A 23,290-nucleotide genomic window follows, 5' to 3' on the forward strand; every position below is an offset into this window, starting at 1 on the left:
TTGAGATCCTATCTTGGAGCTTTTTCATGAGTTTTCAATGTACTGCATGTTCCCAGAGTTAACAAAGGTTTATTCTACATGAGCTGCATAATAGTGGTCTTGTTGAAAAGTTTGACAAGGGCCTTGTCAGCAACTATAGCCATAGGATCATGTTCTTTTTCTAACTGTATTTTTGTGTGTGGGGGGCACAAAATTAGTAGGAGAATCAGGATTTCTTTAAATTAGTCTAACAAAGCCTTTTAGAATAATCAAGAGTTGCATGACCAAATCTTGGTCCCTGGGTGAGAAGATGGATTCCTTTCAAGGGAAGGAATACTTTGACGCATTTTGGAAGACTGCTTTTAAAAATCTTGATAATAATTTGTGACTTTCAAATTTTGCTTTCACTAAGCATTGAGATAGAGGGCCAAGAACCGTAACTTAACTTTGCAGGCTGTGCTGGGATCAATTTCTAGAAGTTATATGGCAGATGAGTGCCAGTCAGATCCCAAAGGCCTCTTCACCTCTCAGCACCACTGGCTATGGCTTTTCCTTGGACATTGAGTAAACACCAGAGACCTAAAAAAGACTGGACCAAACTGCCATTTTCAGACTGCTTTGTTATTGTCCATTTTAAAATCTCCTTACATGGTGGATTCATGGGTTTCTGATTTGCCTGGATAACATATATAGTTTTGGGCTTTCCAAATGACTCAGTGGTAAAGAACCCTCCTGCCAATGCGGGAGACATGGGTTCAAACCCTGGGTCAGGAAGATCCCTTGGAGAAGGAAATGGCAATGCGCTCCAGTATTCTTGCCTGGGAAATCCCATGGACAGAGGAGCCTGGCAAGCTACAATTCATAGGGTCACAAAAGAGTGGCAGCAACAACAAACAGATAGTCTTTGCTCTGTATAAAATTGTACAGGCAGAGCACTCTTTCCAGTATATCTCCTCATAAAATATCTTGTAAAGACTCTGTGGGTGCCCTTTGCATTCAGAATCAAAAGTGCTTTTCATTATCTGATGCATTAATAAAGACTTCTGGCCACATTTCCTCTGGGAGAAAGCCTCGATATGTTGGTTCAAAATAAAATTGGCCTATATGTTTGGGAAGGCATTTCCAAACCAAATAAATGACCTTCAGTATTAAAAGCCAAGAAGTGCATTAAATGTAGCAGTGGTGATTCTTTAGGTCACAGAATGGTGGCAGACCTGATGGGGTGAGTCAAGGGATTCTCCAGCCCGCAGGCAGAAAGCCTTTATGTTGAGCTGCAACATAAACTAATCTTTAAAGGCTCAGAGTGCTTTGCATCATTGGTGAGGTCTTCTTGAGGCTGGTTTATTTACGTAGGCTCACTTTCCATTTTCATAATAATTAATCTCCGTCTAGAAGGCTACAGGACACTGAGAATAACTTAGGTTCAGAGAATTCATGAGCTCTTGGGCTGGAGGTGCTGTCCAAGCATGTTCAACGTTGCCCTCTGGAGGCCAAGATGTGGCTGAGTTTCTGATGACAGCTTGGATCCTTGTGCAAAGTAGAAATCCGAAAGATAAATTTTCAAGTCACAGTGGAGCATGATGACATGGCAGGCCATGAATCTCATCCTTCCTACCACTCATAGTATATATTTTCAGCTGGATCTACCACATACTCAGGAGGTGTTGTCAAGATTCTAAGTGTTGTTTAAATGCACAAATGTGAATCAATGGTTAAAATAAAAGCCCTTCCTTCAAATTAACCTATTTTAGATTGAAACCTATGCTACTTATAGTACAGGAGACTGTAGTATTAGAATTAAGTCTCCTTCCTTAATTAGCTCTCAGACTAACTTGACATTTCAGTAAAATAAGTGGAAAAAGTGTTATTCTAAAGTACTGAAGCAAAAAGGTCGAATGGAATTTTAATAAAATATTTAAGTGGGCACCAAGCTTTATTTCCCAGCTTTGATGGATGATTAGGAAAATATAAATAACTATTTTCTGTTTCCCTTTTCTTAGGATGTTTTAATGAGTTTGGCTAAAGCTGTTGCCAATGCTGCTGCCATGTTGGTACTAAAGGCAAAGAATGTTGCCCAAGTGGCTGAGGACACAGTCCTCCAGAACAGGGTGATCGCCGCTGCCACCCAATGCGCCCTCTCTACCTCCCAGCTTGTGGCTTGTGCCAAGGTAAGCTGGTGGGCACCCCAGCCCTTTCTTCAGAGTGTCACATGCTCTTATCCGCCTCCAGTCATTGAGAGGAAGCAGGGACAGAGCTTGTTAAAATTGTCTAAGATTCAGAGCTTGCTTCAGGTGTCTTTTAGGTGAAATGGTAGTATTTTAGCGTAAGCTGTCCAATTCCACTTTAATAATTTTTTCCTTTCTCAAGTCCTCAAGAAATGGTACTTTTCTGTGTCTAATTGCCATTTCTACATGTGAATTGCTGTGTCTCCCCTTCGGACTTCTCAGTATGTCTTATTTACCCCCGTGCACAAAGAGCTCTTGGATTGTGCCGTTATAGCATTATACATGGGTTCAGTAATAATCTGCAGAGTTAGTGGGAGCCCTTTATGCACTGCACAGTATCAGAATGAGGGATAATGATGTAGTTCATGGTTGTCATTAGAATAATCACACTCTGTATAACGCAGTTCCTCATGAAGCACCATCACCCCTGGTTTACTGAAGTGGAAACTGAGGCCCTTAGATGTTACTGAGTAGATTACAGCCACAGATATCGTAAGTGCCTAGACTAGGCTTGCAACTCAGGCTGGTCTAACTTCAGATACCCTTGCCACTCAACCACGTGTATCTTCGCTGAGATAATGCATCAGAAGGTGGTAGGTGTCAGTTTCTCCTCCTGATGATACAGCATACTGTACAGATCTGTGAGAGCTTCCCTCATGGCTCAGCAGTAAAGAATCCTCCTGCTAGTGCAGGAGACGTGGATTCAATCCCTGGGTCGGGAAGATCCCCTGGAGAAGGGAATGGCAACCCACTCCAGTTTTCTTGCCTGGGAAATCCCACGGATGGACAGAGGAGCCTGGTGGGTTCCAGGCCACAGAATCACAAAGAGTCGGACACAACTGAGCAGCTGAGCACACACACATGGATCTGTCATCTGGTTCACCCCGGCATTTCCCGTCCTAGGAGAGGGTTCGCAGCATCAGTCGGAGGTATCATTGATGGTCTCCCTCCTCCTGCTTTCCTTGTTCACCAGCCTAGTTTCACAGATGCTGATGCAACCCCCTCTACTCTCTCAACCATGAAGCAGACTTCCAGGAAATATATCCTCTGGGAAAAAATCATAATTCTTTTACATAGTCTTTATCTCAGCTTGGAAGACTCAGTTCAGAGGCTCCCAAGAGGAGGAGGTATGAATGGTAAATATCAGAAATTTCTCTCTACGGAAGTAGTCAGTAGTATCAATGGTTATAGAGCAGTAATGGAGGTGAAAGTTAGTGGGCATCTAAAAATCACAAAGTGAAAAGGTTGATCATGAGAAACCTCCAGTGATGGTTCAGTCTAATCCCTGGTCCTCTAAGTAAGGAACTGAGGCCCAGGGCATGGACGGACATGGCGGAAATGCTAGTGGGCACTGGAGACTAGACTTGTGATGCGGTGCCCAAGACCCACTCCCGTCTCGCTTCAGGTCGTGAGCCCCACCATCAGCTCCCCTGTGTGCCAGGAGCAGCTGATTGAAGCAGGGAAGCTTGTGGATCGCTCAGTAGAGAACTGCGTCCGCGCCTGCCAGGCGGCGACCGACGACGCTGAGCTGCTGAAGCAGGTCAGCGCGGCCGCCAGCGTGGTCAGCCAGGCCCTCCACGATCTCCTGCAGCACGTCCGGCAGTTCGCCAGCCGAGGCGAGCCCATCGGTCGCTACGACCAGGCCACCGATACCATCATGTGTGTCACCGAGAGCATCTTCAGCTCCATGGGCGACGCTGGTGAGGGGCTGGGCTGTGGGCTGAGGGTGGGCCAGGCGGTTTGGGGTTCCCCGATGGCGCTGACTGGGAGCAAGTCAGATGATGGTTGCCTGGACGCCTGGTAAAAGAGCAAATGCTAATCACTCTCAGTCAGAGCCTTCTTCTGAGGCTGGGAAAGATAGAAGGCTCCTAATCTGCCCATCCAAGCAACACCGACAGGAAGAGGCAAGAATGAGGCTTGGAAGTTTATTATACTCAGAGGTTCCAATCAGGGCGTCTCTGCCTGTCACACAGGGTCACAAGGGAAGCATCAGGTTCTGACCAGATGGCAAGAGACAGGATTGAGGAGAGAGCTCAGGACATTGCCTTTATTGGGATTTCTGTAGAAAAAGCAAGACGGAGCAAGATGAACAACCTAGGTTTGACTCATCTAAATAATTTCAGCTGGCTCTTCCCTTATAGGTGTGATCCCAAGTTGCCTGGTCCATGGCTCTGGGATGATGAAGGCAGAGAAATATTGCCTCCTGGCCTGTTAGGGGCCAGATAGAGGATGGCTCTGGATTGGTTAGTTTGCCACCATACTCTTGGCTGGACCCTTTCCTGTCTCTATCTATTGGTTAGCTTTGTGAAGGGCAATTTCTTTCCTACCAGAAAAGTTTTCCTAAGATGTCAAACATCACTATACATACGTACATATATACAGACATACACACACACACACACATATAAATAACTTTTTCAGCCTGTTAGTTAAAAATTATGTCTCCCCAGACCCAGTCCATCACTGTCCCATCTAAATCTCTAGAAATTTCCACTTACCAATTTCTGTTTTACCTGTTCAGAAATGTTCAGTCTTCCTACCTAGATATAGGTGTGCGTGTATATAACATCCTCTTTCTTTCCATATTAATGGAGTTCTATTACATATACTCTTTTGCAACATTTTTCACTGAATATATTAGAATGTTTCTGCCTGTTACCTATACACTATTCTTTCTAATGGGAGCATAGTATTCTATTCAAGAATACATCATAATTTACTTAACCAGTTGTTTTTTACTGGTGATTTCCAAATTTTTGTTTGTTTGACAAAATTAATATAGTAATCATTCTTGTAAAAATATCTCTTTACTTTGGGGAGTATATATAGGATAAGTTCCCATCATTTGAATTTCTGGGCCAATAAGTAGGTACATTTTTAATTTTAAACATGTCTGAAATTTCTCTCCAGAAAGGTTCCACAATTTGCAACCCCACCAGTAGTTTGAAAGACATCTATTTTCCTACTTATTCATCAGCACAGAGCAATTGAGTTTTTTGTTTTTTTTTTTTAAGAAAACTACCTTGCGCTTTTCTCCATCTTTCTTAAGTGATTTAAGAAGTGGCAGTACTCCACATATTTGGATTCTTTTGGTTCTTTTATTTAAATAAACTTCATACTGTGGAATATTTTTTATATCTATAGAAAAGTTGCTGGAGTAATAGACTTTTCCTTTACTGTTCCCTGTTTCCTCTGTTTTTCACATCTCCCCTAGCCTACAGGATGTTGGTCAGGACTGGGAGATGAGCATTGGTATATTACAGTTCTTTAAACTACAGACATTATTCAGATTTCACCAGTTTTTCACTAATGTCCCTTCATTGTCCCAGGAGCTAATCCAGGGTACCTTGAATCGAGCACATTTTGATTTTCATGAAGTTTCCCATTCCCCCTTCATGCTGCCAGTGCTTCAAGATTCTCCACAAACAACCCAAAGGAGGATATTGCTCATATTTGAATTATTTTAGTTTTTAATGTTTACGATGGTACCCCTTCCACTTCCAAAAGGAAGTTGAAACAGATTTCAATAAAATCACAGTTCCTAATAACAAGATCAAAACCAATGCTGGGAAGGAAAGGGTGAGCAAAGAAATAATTGATAGGGAGACTGGGCCAAAGCAGATCTCAGCATCTGAGCATGAAACTGGGGTCTGTGCTTTCTATGAGTTAGAGCCAAGTGACACAAATAGAGTGGGTTATGTGATACCACTCATCTCATGTCAGGCAGGCTCAAAATTAAAAAAATTTTTTTTTCAAGGCACATTACTCAAAGAGCTTATCATAGGGGCTTTTGTGTAAGAGACTCTCGATGTGAGGAAAATAATATTTTTTATGTAAGTATTTACTAAGCATAAATGCACACAATAAATCCACATAATCTTGTTCCCTGCTTTCTCTTTATAAAAAGTTCCTCTTAGGTTACTTATGTCATCTTTATCCCGCACAGTTAGAGACTGAACTCGGATGCCTTTGGGGTAGACAGGCCTGGCAGCCACAGGGAATGTTTTTGGTTCTGGGTCTGACTTGGCTTCATTGCTTAGGAATGGAGCATGGAGGCTCATTTCTCTTTGTCCTTTTTGCCAGAGGAACAGAGACGAGACTGTATTGGCCCCTGAGGTTTCCCCTGAGCTTTAAGAGGCAGACACACAGACTGCATCCTCTGTCCCACCCTCTAGGTGAAATGGTGCGCCAGGCCCGGGTCCTGGCCCAGGCCACCTCAGACCTCGTCAACGCCATGAGGTCAGACGCGGAAGCTGAAATCGACATGGAGAATTCCAAGAAGCTCCTGGCAGCAGCTAAACTCTTGGCTGACTCCACTGCTCGCATGGTGGAGGCTGCAAAGGTAATACATTGGATTTATTCACTTGAAAAGTGAACGTATTGAAAGTAAGAATCTGGAAGTTACCTTCAAGATAGAGAGTGGTTAACGGAGTGCGTGTTTTTTTTGTTTAAAATCTATATGGCTTTGTAATGTTTAACCTTCTTCAAGTGGGAAACAGGGAAGTCATGGAACACATGAATGAAACTCTTTAGGGCAATGGTATTGACTCAGCCATAGATAGCAGAGTCCCTGCTTAGCAAGTATTCTTTCCTTTGAGTCATTGCCATTGATTTTATTGAGTAAAGTTGAGATTTTCAACAATAAATTCACTTTGACCTGTTTTCTTCCTGTAGCCTTAATGTCACTTTACCCTCCATTTGACTTCTCAGCTAAATGTATTTCAAGATTTTGCATAAGTGACCAACTTGTGGCTACCAAAGGGGGTGTGGGGAAGAGAGAAATTAGGAATTTGGGATTAATATATGCATACTATTATATATAAGATAGATAAACAAGAACCAACTATATAGCACAGGGAACTCTATACTCAATATTTTATAATAACCTATATGGGAAAAGAACCTGAAAAAGGCAAAATTCAGCAAATTACTTTATATATAATCACCTTATATAATTTTATACCTTATAAAATTCATGTAGATATATGAATAAGAAAATAGAAACCACCTTCAACTTCATATCCCCAAGGTAACATGTTGAATGTATTCCTATACATTTTCAAGTTCATGAAACATCCCCCACAGCTTAGCCTGTTTCCTTGGCTTCTAACAGAACAGGAGTGTATCTCAACCAAGTATGTGAAGTTCATTCACTCTCGATGTCTGTGACATGCAGTGATACCCAGTAGACCTTCCTCCTTGTCTAACTCATCATTATGTTACCTTAGGGGCTGAGAGTCCTTGGAGATATGTCCTGGGTAGGACTGAAGAGAATCCCAAGGAGGGGCAGAGTCTGAACTTCCTTCCTCTGCTCTGATCCCTCTTTCTGCCAAGAAGCTCTGCTTCTAACCATCCCTTTTAGCAAAAATATGCATTAGACCTTTGGATTGTAGTAATTTTTTTTTTTTAAGGTTTTTACTAGTTTTGTTTCCTTCCCCACCCCCCACCCCCTTCTTTCTAAGTTGAAACAAAGCCATTTCAAGCAAACCCTCATGTTCACAAAAATTACTTGCTAGGCTGGGAAGAACTTTAAGGAAAAGTCTGTATGCGTGCTAAGTTGCTTCAGTCATGTTCAACTCTTTGCAACCCTAGGGACTGTAGCCTGCCAGGCACCTCTGTCCATGGAATGCTCCAGACAAGAATACTGGAGTGGGTTGCCATGCTCTCCTCCAGAGTGAAAAGTCTAGTCAGTCCTTTATTTTACAGATGAGAAAATTAGAACTAAGAGAAAGTTAAGTCTATTATCACATAACCAGGACTAAGCCAAGACCAAAATGCACATTTATTTCTATATGTGTAGTGGTCCCTAGACCCATTCACTGCATATACCAACTTACCAAAGTATTTGTTATTTTGGATTATTTATATCAGATGGGCAAGTTGAATGTTTTTCTAAGTTATTTTAATCTTTTAGTTATAAGTTGTCATGGCAATATTTTAATTGCTGAATTTTATTGAAAGATAAAGAATATATGGTGGTTAGACTTACAAAGAATATATTTAATGTGAAGAAAAAATATAGATAATCAGTAACTAAGATTGCAGGCCAAAATTAGTACCCCATATCTAATATATGTTCATCATGAAAGACATTGCTAAGGAAGGATCCAGACACCCACGTCAGTATAAAGTACAGAAATCGTACTTTCCTGCTGCTTGAACACACAATTAAGGCTGATGTGCCACTGGAGGCATTGATAAAAAATACCCAGTGACCAGAAAAAATGACTCTCATTAAAGCAGAAGAATGCAAAAGGAGCCCTAACAATCCTTTCACATGTAAAGTGCAAGGATACAATTTTTTAGTTGCTAGAAACACAAAATCAAGACTACTAAAAGTGGTTTTAAATTTGAAAGAATAGGAGATTCCATCCAAGAAGATTGCCAAAACAACTCATCTATGGGTGTTAGATCTGTTCCACTCAGTGTGAATTCCTATGACTTCTTATAAATACTGTAGTTCAGAGAAGTCTATTTTTGCAAATTGGTAAACTTGGCTATGGGAAATGGAGACATTCAAAAAATTGATTTTTAGTAATTGGTGTGTTTCTTTCTGCCTTGCAAGTAATTATTATAGCCTGAAAATGTTTGTGGAAAGAAACTCGTTCATCTACATACATCCAGTGCTGGTCACAAAACATCCAGGCCCTGTGAGAAGAATCTCAACTGATACTTTTATTGCCAGTGAAGATGGAAGACTGGATAAGCTTTACGTTTTTGTTGATTTGGGGCTTCCCTTGGTGGCTCAGATGGTAAAGAATCTGCCTGCAATGCAGGAGACCAGGGTTCAATCCCTGCGCCAGGAAGATCCCCTGGAGAAGGGAATGGCTACCCACTCCAGTATTCTTGCCTGGAGAATTCCATTGACAGAGACGCCTAGCAGGCTACAGTCCGTGGGGTCACAAAGAGTTGGACATGACTGAATGACTAAGACTTACACACGCACTCCTCATGCAGTAAAATTATCTTCTCCCTACATTATCTTTAGCCTTTCTCTTCTTCAAAACCCTACTCATCTAAGTGAAATCCACATGCACTTCTACAGCAACATGATAAAAGAGCCATGGGCTTACGCACGGGAAGCATGGCCGTTGGCAGTGCATGGAACCCTCCCCTTTCCACGCCAGGATAGCGGCATCAATTTCTCTTGTTACTTTAGTACAATTGGGTACCAATTCTACTTGAATACATTTGCCAACTCAGGCTCTCTGGAAATGTAATTTCTAGATATGGTCTTTTCTTGAACAACATTACCTCATAGAACTTTGAATAGTATTCCTCTCCTTCCTCCCCTCAACCTGGGCCCCTGTGTTATACTGTGATCTTAGCCCGTTCTCATTCGCCAGAGCAGCAGGACAGGAGAATCTTTCAGCAGGGATGTGTGTTTGTCGCTCTAATTAAAATACACTTCTTCCCGAAAGATGTGAGCAGGAGGGACTTAACATCTTTTAAACCGTGGGTTTCTGACCACAAGGTAATTGATATGGATGACGAAGGCTATGATCTTAAGCATTACCATTGGATTTCTCCTGTTTAGCTGTGCATTGTTGAAACATCCCATCCCCTGGTAGATAATTTTTTTAATGTGAGAGGAAACATCTTTGTCATAAAGATACTGCTCAGAGCATTCCAAGATATCTTATACTCCTAGGAAAAAGTACAGTTGAAGGCATACATTCAGTGTCTTTGGCACATTTCCCCCTGGACCTCCTGGCATCTTTGCTTTCACCTTCGCAGGGGGCTGCAGCAAACCCTGAGAATGAGGACCAGCAGCAAAGGCTGAGAGAAGCTGCCGAAGGTCTCCGGGTGGCAACCAATGCTGCGGCCCAGAATGCTATTAAGAAAAAAATCGTCAACCGACTGGAGGTCAGTAAGGAGTAAAGAGCTTGGTTTGCTAGGTTTTAGATTTGCAGAGTGTCCATTGAAAGAACAATCAAATTCATAAAGCAATGCCCATCCAAAGGAAGCTAAATCAAGATGGATGATGCAGTTTAATGGATTAGGTGCCATGAGCAACTTGAACAGCTGGTTTAGGGCCACTGTACGTTTAGGTCCAGTGGTTTAGATCCATTGACACAGTTTGAAAAACTGCTTCAGGTCATGTTTGCACAAAGCCAAGATCTTTTCAAAGTTTAACATTCTTGAATAAAATTTAAATTTTCTTTCAGGAGGAACCAGGATTTTTGTTTTTTTGTTTTCCCCTGGCATTAAGGGATGTACTTGTTCAGAAAAAAATGTAAAAGTGTAGTTAAAATGTAAATATTTTGTTGGAGGTAATGTTCTTTCAGGACTTCCAATAGAAAGTAATCACTTTTGAAGACTGGAGATGGGAATAAAGAGGTAGGAAAGGGAATAATAAATACTTTTGTAATTTTTCAGAATGCTTATTTATTCTTGGGGGAAAAAGTAGTAGGCATAAATTCTTTAGAAAATGTATCTCACAAATGTACACAGGAGACTCTTAGAATACAATTTGGGGGGATTTGAGGCCAGAACTTGCCTGTCTGGTGAGGAATCCCAACATGTGTAGTTTTCTGGGTTCCGGAAAACAACTGGCCTCCTTGTCCGTGGAAGGAGACTGGTGAGTCAACGTGATTAAGTATGCCAGGCCCAGAAAGGCCTGGGCCTTTCTGAACCCCGGCACGTCAGGAGCACCAGTGTTTGTGCCTGGCATTTGACCCAGAGAGCAGCCCCCGCCTCATGTGAGAGAGAGGCCTTTTTCCTAAAACATTTAAGCTTGCTGCTGTCAGTTCCATGTGGCCTTGGGACTTGTCCCTTGTCTTTTGTAGAAAGACAAATGAACACCGGAACTTGGACACTCAAGCCAGCTTCTCTTTTTCATTTGTCCCAGGCAACATAAACCAAAGGAAGACATCAGGACTGCTAGGTTAGGTCGTCAGTGGTGCTGAAAGGGTGGAGTCTGTGCCTGGCGCTCCCTTTCTTATAGCTGTCCGGTGCCCCCCCTTAGTGGAGAGAATGTATGTCAGTGTGTGTGTGTGTGTGTGTGTGTGTGTTTGCACACGAGAGCCCTGGCTCACCTCCTCTCTCTGTCCCGCCACCCCTCCCCCAGGTTGCAGCCAAGCAGGCTGCGGCTGCAGCCACACAGACCATCGCCGCCTCCCAGAACGCAGCCGTGTCCAACAAGAACCCTGCGGCCCAGCAGCAGCTGGTGCAGAGCTGCAAGGTGAGGCTCTGGCCACCGGAGAGCCAGGTCTGCTGAAGGACACCCTGATAGCATTAGAGCACGTGGTGCCCGGCTAATTCAGTTAAGACCGATCACCCAGGCCCCTAATCCAGTTTGTTCTGGCTCCCATGTTTCAGGTGTACACACACATACACACATCTGGCTTTTGTCTATTAAATGGATGGCCTGAACTTGGAAGGAAAGCACAATGTTTTTCCCAGCATTGTCTTTCCTTTGTCTGGATTCTCTTCCTCCTTTTTATGAGCACAAATCAAGGACGATCGATGACGAGGCCATTTTCGGGCTCTGAAGCTGTAATGAGGCATCGAATTTCCCGAGTGCCTTCCTCCCTTTGAACAGTGGCCTCTACCTTCAGTCTTGGATTTATTCATCCTACCCAGGCTCAGTGCTGCTGTGCTCTGGGGCTTACTCTGGTTACCTAATGGATCTTCCGAGACCAGGCCCTGATTCCCTGCCAAAGCCACGGTGCCGCCGAGGGTGCGGCACGCCTCTGCCGCCTTCTCTGAGGGCCCACAGCTGACTCCCGGGAGAGCCCGAGCAGTGCCAGGTGCACACTCTCATTGCATAGCTGTCGCCCGCGTCTTGGCACTGCTTCTCACTCAAGTCTCCCGCAAGTGTTTGCAGTTCGCCGTGGGAGCTGGGTGTAGGGACCTGTGAGATTTATGAGCTCTCGCTCTTTCTCGACTCCCCTCTGAAGTGATGCACGCGTGAGGGGTGTTGTTGCCTCTGCTTCAGAAATGGCTTTACTTCTGCAGGGAGACCACCCGGGACCTTCTAAGTCCCGAATCCCGGGTCTCCTAGCCCAGCCCCTCATTAGGGAGCAGGTTTGCTCTGGTAGAAAAGCCTCAGCAATACAGGAGAACCCTGACCTTGAGACTGTGCATGTCAAGGGTGGTGTTTTCTGAGAGCCAGGCGCCTGCTGTGGAGGGAGATGGTTTCCTATCAGGGCCTGGCATCAGCCGCCAGTAGGGAGAGCAGAATGGCATTTCCCTTCTCAGAGAGCACATGCCACTTGTGTCCAGGTTAATAGTATGAAACCCCTCACCTCTTCATTTTATGAGGAAACTGAAGATACTCAGCCTGTGGGTAACCCTGTCAGGGGATGAGAGCACTGCTGTTTATCAGGATGCCGCGCAGAAAGGAAAGTGGACCAGATTCCTGGAGAGGATCCAAGGAAAGTCTCCTCAAAATTTTTTTTATTTTTTAGATTCTTGCCTGCATGGACTCCTGGAAGGAACATGTCACCAGGGTGGGCTGCTCTTGGGCCCTCCCTTAGAGTGCTGGCCACTGCGCCGTGAGCTCTGAGGGCCTGGTTAGTCAGACGGGGCATGGGCACAGACGGCCGTGTGGGAGAACTCTGAGTGAAAGGCCGTCATCTCCTCGGCACGGTGGGAGATGGCTCTTTCAAGTGCTCTCCCCACAGGATGCGGTGCTCCCTTCCCTACCCTGGGCAGTGGGTTTCCCCATTTGAGAAATGAGAACACAGGAAGAGAAACCATGGCAACATGAAGGTTGATGGACAGAAAGTATAACCACAAAGTCAGAAATCGACATGCTGAAGTATGCTGTTATTTGAGTATTTCTCTCACATTCTTCTCATCATGGCACTGAATAAATCTCCAATTTACCTGTAAATTGGAGAGAGTCTTTAATTCTAGGGCTTTCAACCCTCATGAGTCAGGATGGTGTGAGTTGCTACTGGGGAAATTGTTTTAAGGCCAAGTTACAGAGGATCATCTTGTGCTGGGTGTGTTGGGACCTGGAGGACCACAGGGTCTATAGAGCATTTGCAGGAGGAGCCTACCCACAGGTACTGTGTTGGGACTCAGTGTTGGCAGGGACCCTGCTGGCTGCAGCTGCTGAGTGAATGCAGGGTCTGGGCTAGGCATCCCCAGGAGTGAAAGCACACCTACAGAACATTATCACTCGGGGCATTTGCCCCCACACGCTGTTTTGGTAATTCACCATCCCGGATGTGCTCAGTTTTCATCTTCCTTTCTTCCTGCAGGCGGTGGCCGATCACATTCCTCAGCTGGTCCAGGGGGTCAGAGGGAGCCAAGCTCAAGCAGAAGACCTGAGCGCCCAGCTGGCTCTCATCATCTCCAGCCAGAACTTCCTCCAGGTACTGCAGCAACATTCACCCTGCTCTTCCCCAGAACCACAACCCACCCCACCCCACACTGGGCGGGGGGTTCCCTTTATCCTTTAGGAGAGGATTTCACAGATTCTAGAGCAAGGCCAAAGTGTTCATAGTAAGCAGACCTGGAGAGGGAGATGGAGCTTGGCAAAGCAAGATGCCGCTATATAGGGAAACAGCTATTTTTCTATTTGTATTTCCCTTCTCTAAAGGAAAACATGTAACCAGTTCCACTTTTTGAGAACAGCCTAGTACTCGATATTGCTTTAGATTCGCTAGTTTCTGAAATATGTCATGCCATTATTCATTGAGTTTTCCTGGTGGCTCAGATGGTAAAGAATCTGCCTGCAATGCAGGAGACCCTGGTTTGATCTCTAGGTCAGAAAGATCCCTTGGAGAAGGGAATGGCTACCCACTCTAGTATTCTTGCCTGGAGAATTCCATGGACAGAGAAGTCTGGTGAGCTACAGTCCATGGAGTCACAAAGAGTTGGACACAACTGAATGACTAACACTCTAACAAGTTTCTGGAATATCTCATGCCGCTATTCATAGCCAGGGAAACAAGAAGCAGTGAGTACATCTTCTCCAAAGTTGTCATGCTTTCTCGTGACAGTTGTAGAATTAGTAAGTATTGTTGGTCTTTGTTAAGTGAGGCTAGGTTCAATTTTTTTTTAATTAAAAAAAAATGTGACTATTAAGTTGTGGGAACACTCCCTTTGTACTTCTTGTTTTCACATCTCTCAGCACTTTGCCAACTTGGACGCTGTAAACAGTCCATTTGGTCTGGCCTGTTTCTTCCTCATCCCTGTCTATTCAAATCTCTACTTACAGGACCCACTGATACATCTATTTGGTTAATTTTTTGAGTGCCTTAGCTCTGACATGCAGGCATAGAACATGAAAAGCTTGTGCTTCCTCACATTTTAACTTCATACATAAACATATTTATGTATGCATGCATTCTCTGGGGATTCACTGTGTGTTAACTATGTTTTTCTTGTTAACATTTATGTTGAGAACATTGATGATTTTGATTCAGAGCCTCTCATCTCCTATACTCAGTGGCTAGCTTTTCTCCTGTCTTTGGACATATAGGTTATTTTCAGTTAGTTGCCATCATAAGCAACCTGTGATATGATAAAAATAAAAAAGACTTAATGTGTGCTCAAATCTTTGTGCCCCTCCTAAATTGTTTCCTCAGAGTAGGTTACTCGAACTCAGATTGCAAGCAGCTTATTTTTATCTTGGGACATTGAGAATTATGGCTTAGACAAGTTGTTTGTCTTCTGCTGTAGGTGGTTAGAGGGCCTGGAGTCAGTCATGTTTGTCCCACGGTCAGCAGGATTGTAGGGTCTTAGAATAGTACAGTGTGGATGTGTTCCAGGGCTTACTCTGCCAGTCACTACACTTGTTTTCCTGTTTCTTTTGTTCTTCTAATCTTGCTGTGCATCAGACTTTTATAAGAATAAGTTCAGAGTCAGAAATAAATAGAAATGGAATCAACAGACCAAACGTTTCAAACTTTTTTTTCAAGTTTACATTTTAAACTTTCTTCTTATATGTGATAAAATAGCCTTTCCAGAAGGATGAGTGAATCTAAATGTACAGCTAGCAGTGCATGGAGCACACTTTTTAATACATCTCTTCCAAGTTGGGAAAGCAATCATTAAAAAGTTTTTACCAATTTGCTTGGTAAAGGTTTTATTATTTGACTTTGCCTTTCTGTGGTTTTCACAGTGTTTATTTAACATTGGTCATGTTTCAGTTATTTATTTTTATTATGTAAACTTGTCTCTTTATGCTTTTTGTATATTCATGCTAATTTTTCCTATAAATCCTCATGAATTCTTTAAATATTAATAATATTCCTATGCTCTTGATATTTATGACCCAGCATTTAAATTGTTATAGCTGTGCTAAGAGCAGTTGTGTAGCATACATATCAAAACCCATAAAATTATGTATACTCTTTGCTCTGGTAACTTTATTTCATAGAATTTATTTTTTTAAAAATGTGTACAAAATTTTAGCTATGGAAGTGTTTATCACATTATTGTTTATTATATTTGAAAATATGAAAACATACTCAAGACAGGATTGAAAAGTCATAACAGATGTATACACTGGAGTATTATAACAACTATCAAAAAATAGAATATGTGGAACAAGAAGATTGAAAAACAGAATAAGTAGTATGATCTTATTTTTGAAAATATATGTACATGCACACAGCACCCACACATGGTGAAACTTTCCTGGATTCTGAGATGTGAGAGGTCATTTGTTTCATATTATATCCCTGTATTTTTCTGAATAGTCTATTAGATATAGTTGAGACACAGATTCAAGAGCTATTCCAAAAAACACAATATCTTTAGCCAGAAATCTCTTTCAGAAAAAAAGAAATCTCTTTCAAATCTTTTCTAAATAAGAATTTCAAGCTACCATCCCAATTTTTCTACCCACGAAGACACATACTTTTTGTTTCAAACATTCCTAGAGTGTCCTGCCCTAGAGTATCTGATTTGGGGTGGCAAATTTGGGGGTAAACTAGAGTTTTAGTATTTCTTGTTTTAGGGCAAAGTAAGTTGTGACTGATATGATGGCATTGCTCTCTGGGTCTCTCTTCTCTGACTCTTGCTGCTCAGGAGCTGTCTGACTTTCCGTTTTTCTCTCGACAGCCTGGAAGCAAGATGGTGTCCTCTGCCAAAGCTGCAGTGCCCACCGTCAGCGACCAGGCTGCGGCCATGCAACTGAGCCAGTGTGCCAAGAACCTCGCCACCAGCTTGGCAGAGCTGCGTACCGCCTCACAGAAGGCAAGTGCGCCCTTGTCATGGCAGTTGGCTGGCCGGAAGTGGAGCTTTTAATTCCTTACTATTTGTTGTGACCTGGGGGTTCCTTGGAGCCAGAACATTGCTGGACATGTTTCTTGGTGAAATTGTCTGTTCCATTTGCTTGACTGTTAAATATGCTCGTGTGGACTGGCTTCTACCATTTTTAACTGCTGTCTCCTTGACTTAGTTATCACCTTCTGGTTACAGATGATTTTGGTTAAACTCTGCTAGGTTACATACTCCCCCTCCTCTCTTACGCTGAGACTAGCAATGATCTATTTCTCATGATCTTAGAGGAGACTGGTCATCTGTTTCTTGATGCCAGATAGACTGTGGACAAAGTAAGTGATCACATCATTCAGGTATTATCTTGTGAACTTAGTAACAAAGTATTTAGGTGGTAGATCTAATTTGGAGGATCATTTATACTATATTTGTCCTGAAAGGTTTCTATGTATTAAATGGGAACATTTACCTTACCAGGATTCTTAATAGAACAGAATTAGGGATTGAGGAGTTTCTGTCTCTGGAACTGATTAATTACCAAAGACCCTCCTTACTGTTCTGTTTGATATGGTATTAGCATGAAGTTCTGGCATGAATTCATTTTTCCTTACTGTAACAGTCCCTTTGTAGAAGCAAGCAGCCTCATGCATGACTAAGGGAAGAAGGTTTGAAGCTGATTTGAATTTGTAATATAAACAGCGTACTATATCACCTAAGAAAAGATATAATCTAGAGATTTAGATTATATCTAATAAAAAAGTTATTTTGAACCCTGTTTCTCAGAGAGAGGTCCCGAGGCCATCTGCACTGGGATCACATGGGGGCACTTAAAATACAGGTTCCTGGTCCTTGCCTCTGAGCACGCAAGTCAGAATCTCTGGTTATAGAGCCCCAACTACTGCATTTTAACAAGTTTCCTCAGTGACTGTGACACGCCCTCCTCCTAAACAACCGCTTTGGAGCTCTGAGCCCCAAAGTGGGACTCAAGCAAGACTGCTCACTGGGTTCAGGAAGATTCTGTGAGAGCTTCTAATTATTTTTGTATATAGTGTGAGGGTTAGCTGTGTAGGCTCTGGGACTTCCCTGGTGGTCCAGTGGTTAAGACTCTGTGCTCCCAATGCAGGGGGCCTGGGTTCGATCCCTGGTCAGGGAACTAGGTCCCAAATGTGGCAACTAAAGATCCCATAGGCCACAACAAAGTTCTAAGACCCAGCTCAGCCAAATAAATAACTTAAAAAAAAATAAAAAAGAATTTGAATCTAAATATTCAAATTCTGGCCTTGCTATCGACTAATTTTGTAAACTGGCAAGTTAATTAACCTCTCTGTGTCTCAGCGTCCTCACCTAGTAATACTGGCCACAGAAATCAATCAAATAGTGTGTACTGCTGCTGCTGTTACTATTATCTAAAAATGAAAGATGCTAAGATTTACCTGTTTTTAATATATTTGTATGTGTATAATTTATTAATATGTGTGTTGGGGGTATGTGATTAAAGCATTTGGAGACTAGTGTTTCTAAAAGATCACAGAATAAAGTAGTTTTCTTTAAAGTTTTTACTAAGGAAAAACATCTTTCATAACCTTCAGTATGAAAAGGTAATGGTTTACAATCTAGAAATTTGAAAAAGAATCGACTCTTAGAGTCCCTTGGACTGCAAGGAGCTCAAACCAATCAATCCTAAAGGAAATCAGTCCTGAATATTCATTGGAAGGACTGATGCTGAAGCTGAAGCTCCAATACTTTGGCCACCTGAAGTGAAGAACTGACTCATGGGAAAAGACCCTGATGCTGGGAAAGATTGAAGGCAGGAAGAGAAGGGGACAACAGAGGATGAGATGGTTGGATGATGTCAACGACTCAACGGACATGGTTTGAGCAAGCTCGGAGAGTTGATGATGGAAAGGGAAGCCTAGCGTGCTGCAGTCCATGGGGTTGCAAAGAGTCGGACACAACTGAGTGACTGAACTGAACTGAATTTTGGTATAGACTTGTCTGTAGAATCCTGGGTTCATTTGTGGGTTCGTTCTTTCAGCCCCCACATGCTTCCCAAGTTCCTATGTGCACTCATACTGTGCTGGCCGCCCCATGTCTAGAACCCAGACACTGAGTAAGAATCCTCTTAGTCTGAGAGGCAGTGTATTTCAGATAAAAGCAGCTTCAAGGAGACTTTAAGTATATCCTGTTATGAAGCACACACAACTGATTATTTAGGAAACTTGGGACTGAAGTCTTAACTGAGCATAATTTTGTGCTCTTAGGAAATGCTAGTTACCTTTGCTTGCTCTTGCTAGATTCGGAGAGTCGTTGGTTATATCCAGAAAAGCATTCATGTGTTGCAAGGTATTGGAGTTGCTTTTCCAAGCAGACCTTCGTGTACATATTTCCATCTCTGCTGACAGGCCCACGAAGCCTGTGGACCCATGGAAATCGATTCAGCGCTGAGCACCGTGCAGACCCTGAAGAGTGAACTGCAGGACGCCAAGATGGCGGCTGTGGAGAGTCAGCTGAAGCCACTCCCCGGGGAGACGGTAGGAGATGTTGGTGGCAGCCAGGAGTGGGGCTTCACCTTCTATTAGGATACATCGAGGCATTTTTAGAAGTTGTGGGTCAGCGCACCTAAATTTCAAGATTTGTTAATGCAAAGCCCAGGATGGCCCCATGTCTCTAGAACTGTGTTAGGGCGGAGATGGCTCCGAGGGGTCTCTGGTGATGGGCCTGTGTGTGCTCCCCTCGGATGTGACTGGGATGACCAGGCATCTGTTAATATTCACCCCTCTTTTCCATAAACAATACCTGCTGGTGGTTGAGGCCAGGGTTCTGCTCCTGTGCCTTTTTCTGAAAAGAATGCCCAGTGCTGCTGAACCAACTATGTTTACACATAGAAGTTCCGGCTTTCTTGGTTCAGGATGTATCATCCACCAGTTGTGGGCAAGTCCTGATCTCTATGTTCAAAGTATTTTATCTGTGAAATGGGCGGCAGTTAAGTTATAAAGATAAACGCAAATTATTTTCAGCAATCATGTTCAAAAAAAAATTTTTTTTCCATGGTTTAATGGGCAGTGACAAAGCACTTTGCTGAGTAAGCCCACAACAGCAAATGGGATGATGGCGCCAGAAGTCTACTTGATCATGTTGTAGGACCTCCTCACGCCTGTGCCGGGGTCTTCTTGGCTACAGTTTTACCAGTTGTCCTCATTTGTATGTAGATTCCTCCTTTCCCTCACTCTTGAACATTGCTGATAAGACACCTCATTTATTAAGCACCTGTTAAGCAGTGTATACACACACAATCCATCTAGTTTATCCTGACAGTAACCTAATTAACAAGTGTTGTTCACCCCATTTACAGCTGAGAAAACAGAGGTGCAAGTTTGTCACTGTTCTCCTTCATGCTACCTGGCGTTAGCATCACAGTCACGGTTTGAACCCAGACCTACAGGACTCCCTAACCCATGTCATTGATATTTTACACTGAGAAATTTTAACTACTGCCACTCTTTGGATGAACTGAAAACGTTAAGAATATAAAGAGACTAATTTATCATTGAACAATGCCTGGTACAAAGGAAGCACACAGAAAATAACCAAGTCAAGCTACCCCTCATTGTAAAAACTAGGCAACTCAGGCTCAGAGAGGTTAAGTCACTTACCCAAAGTGCCCCAGCTAATGCTGAGGTCGGGATTGGCTCCTGGGCCAGCAGCTTTGCACTGTGGTCCAGGTTTCCCTTTGCAAAGTTCTGTGCTCCAAGGAGCCCATGACATGTATTCTGCTTTTACATAAAACAACTGGTTAGTTAGAATGCAAGAAACGTCATGTAATTTTTTAAGAAATTGTTGTGTGTACTGTATTATATGGTTGCCTGTAATGGACCAGCCTCTGTTTTTTACTTGAAGGAAATGCCTCTTAGAAAACATGTTTTGGGATTAAAGTGGCATACACTTCCTGATCACCCAAAAGTTCTCTTCCAAAATGTTGTCCTCATCTAGTAATCAAACAATTACTCATATCCTAGGCCTCTATTGACTTTATTCTCTGAATTATTTATTCTGTTGACAAAGCAAGATGACGTGCTCGTCATGGGAAGCAAGCACTTTGCTCGTTTTCATAATCTCATTTACCACTCCAAGCCTCTATTTCTATTGCATTTCCTTCTGGTTAGAATTCCGTAAAAGTATAATGATCAAATTGAACAATGTTAATGGTCCCACGTGCCAGGAAGGTGGAACAGCTGGATGTCTGCCCACTTCCTGCCAAGGCATAATTAATTCTCACTAAGTATTTGTTGCAGACTTTCTGAATTAGCTTCTAAAGGCATAATACTAATAGCTACCATTTGTTGAGTACCTCCATTAATTCTCTGAAAACCTTTGAGCTAGATACTATGATCTCAGGACACAGAGACTTGGAGAGGTTCAGTGACTTACCCAAACCTCTCACAGGTAGCAAGTGGAGGAGGGGAGCAGAGGGCAGGGTGTGAACTGAGATTTGTTTACCCTGAAGCCTGGGTTCTTTCCCCTCTATCACCCTACTTCTTTGTAGGGCCATTGGTATATTAGATGGGAAAGAGTTGAAGCCCAGAGTTTGATTTGCATTATTTGGGGACTAAGACTTTTGTGGATAATTTGGTTCTTCTAAGTTCTTCTCCCCGTTGCATATTCTTACAGCTGGAAAAATGTGCTCAGGACCTGGGAAGTACATCTAAAGCAGTGGGCTCCTCCATGGCGCAGCTCCTGACCTGTGCTGCTCAAGGCAATGAGCACTACACAGGTGAGACTCGCCTTCATGATGCCCTGAGGCCAGGTACAGACCATGGGCTGGTGGGAGGAGTTCATTGATTTGACAATGAACCTGATGTTTTTATTTCAGCAGTTCAACACACATTTCTCAAGTACATTCTGCATGCTTGTTACTGGGCTTGATGCTAAGCATGCAAAAACTAATCAACTATGATTCCCCCAAACTATCAATATTTGTGATTTTGGGCATCCCAGGGGAATTGCTGGGTGATAAGCTGTGTTTTTGCCTGGAAAATCCCGTGGACAGAGGAGCCTAGTGGGCTGCAGTCCATGCAGTCGCAAAAGAGTTGGACACGACTTAGCAACTTTAACAAAAAACAAAGCTATGCAGCTACTCAGCTACACTCCTTCCTTGCAGTGCCTGAAAGTTCTACTTGTTCTACATCCTGGTCCCCACTCTATTCTGTCAATTTTAGCTTTTCTGTGTAGTGTGTAGTGGAATCACATTACGGTTTTTAGTTTGTGTGTCCCTGAGAAGCAGTGTGGTTGAGGATATTTTCAGTGTATCAGTCATTTGGATACTTTCTTTGTGAAGCATCTCTTCATGTCTTTTGTGCATTTTTTCAAATATTGGTTTTCTGTCTTTTCCTTGTATATCTGCAGGAATTAGTTGTCACGTATATTGTAGCTTACCTTTTCACTGTCTTAAAGGTGTTTCTTGATAAACAAAACTTAAACTTTAATATAGTCCAATTTGTACTTCTCCTTCATGGTTAGTGCTTTTTGTGTCCCATTTCACAATTTTACTTTTCCAAGTCATGAAGATAGTCTTCGCTGTTAGAGTGTGGAAGCTTTGTTTCACTTTGCATGTAGTAAGTCCCCTGTATGTGAACCTTCAGGCTGTGAACTTTCAAAGATGCAAATATGCATTCCAAAAGCATCAGGCGGGAGTGAAACTGCAGCTTGCCCTCCATCTCCTGTTGCTGCAGCCCTCCAGCTCTACCCTTCCCACCTCTTCTCCCTCCTCCAGTCAGTAACTCTTCTTGCCTGTTCACCTGATGCCAGGCCCTGTATGCCAGCTGTTTTACTCTACTACTGCACTTTTCTAGGTGCTGTACTGTAAGATTTAAAATACTTTGTTTTCTGTGTTTGTTTTTATGCATTATTTGTGTGTAAAGTATTATAAACCTATTACAGTGCTAAATAGCTGATTGTGTCAGTTGGGTAACTAGGCTATTTTTGTTGGACTTACAGATTGGGCTTAATGAATGTGCTCTTGGAATGGAACCTGTTCGTTTGTAACGGACTTGCTATATTTAGAGCTGTGATCCATCTGGAACTGAGTTTTACATGTGGCAAATGGGGTCCTAGTGGAGTTGTTTTTGCACTATGGCATCCGTGCACTTCCTTTCCCCAATGATCTTGAGGGCCATTTCATTATAAATTAAGTGAATCAATGTGTGTGAATCAGTTTCTAAACTTTGCTTCTTTTTCATTGCTTTAATTGCCTGTTTCTACCTTAGTACCATACTTTGCTAATCACTGCAGTTTTATACTAAGTGTTAATATCCAGTAACATGAGTGCCCTTCCTCAAGTTAGTCCTGACTTTCCTTGACCCTTTATATCCACTCTGTTTTAGATGCAGCCTATCAATTTGTGCCTTCCCACCAATAAAAACCTTTTTCGTTTTGTTTTTTTTTTTTTTTTCTTGGTGGTTTGATTTTGATTTGGGTTTCCTGAATCTGGAGATAATTGGCATCTTTATATCACTGAGTCTTCTAATCTATGAGTACCACATATCTCTACATTTATTTATGTTTCCTTTCTTTCAATATTGTTTTATAGTTTTTTGCATAGATATTTTGGCTTTCATTATAGATGCATCATAAATCTTTTCCCCTTTCACTTTCAGGTTTTCTCTATGTTTATATTTAATGTGTGTGCCATGTATATCATGTAGTTGTCCTTTTATGGGGGGAGCTGTTGTTTGTTGGTGTGACAGTATTTTCATTTCAGTTGGACTGTTTGGTCTACTTACGTATAATGTAATTACTGATACATTGAGGTTTGAATTTGTCATCTTACTAGTTCTTTTCTATATGTCCTACCTACCCTAGGTTCCTTTCTTCTCCCCTTTGTTCCCTGCTTTCAGAGTTATAAG

The 23,290-nt window shown here is 42.6% G+C and overlaps 1 protein-coding gene and 1 non-coding gene across 11 annotated transcripts in view; both read left to right on the plus strand.

Annotated features, from left to right (window-relative positions):
* Positions 1-23,290, plus strand: part of TLN2 (talin 2) — a 479,630-nt gene that overhangs the window by 333,269 nt on the left and 123,071 nt on the right. For 7 of the 10 annotated variants that reach the window (XM_043918839.1, XM_043918846.1, XM_043918841.1 and 4 more), the window contains 9 exons: positions 1,980-2,147; positions 3,610-3,904; positions 6,380-6,546; positions 9,942-10,070; positions 11,275-11,388; positions 13,418-13,531; positions 16,230-16,364; positions 18,791-18,919; positions 21,057-21,192. In XM_043918839.1, coding sequence (XP_043774774.1) covers positions 1,980-2,147; positions 3,610-3,904; positions 6,380-6,546; positions 9,942-10,070; positions 11,275-11,388; positions 13,418-13,531; positions 16,230-16,364; positions 18,791-18,919; positions 21,057-21,192 — 1,387 coding nt within the window. The remainder of the gene's footprint in view (positions 1-1,979; positions 2,148-3,609; positions 3,905-6,379; positions 6,547-9,941; positions 10,071-11,274; positions 11,389-13,417; positions 13,532-16,229; positions 16,365-18,790; positions 18,920-21,056; positions 21,193-23,290) is intronic. The other 3 variants (XM_043918843.1, XM_043918848.1, XM_043918845.1) reach the window with 1 other exon arrangement.
* On the plus strand, positions 17,469-17,541 carry TRNAG-CCC. Its single transcript has one exon. It is a non-coding gene; the product is annotated as a tRNA-Gly (tRNA).

This window comes from Cervus elaphus, chromosome 12, assembly GCF_910594005.1.
Source record: "Cervus elaphus chromosome 12, mCerEla1.1, whole genome shotgun sequence".
NCBI lineage: Eukaryota > Metazoa > Chordata > Mammalia > Artiodactyla > Cervidae > Cervus > Cervus elaphus.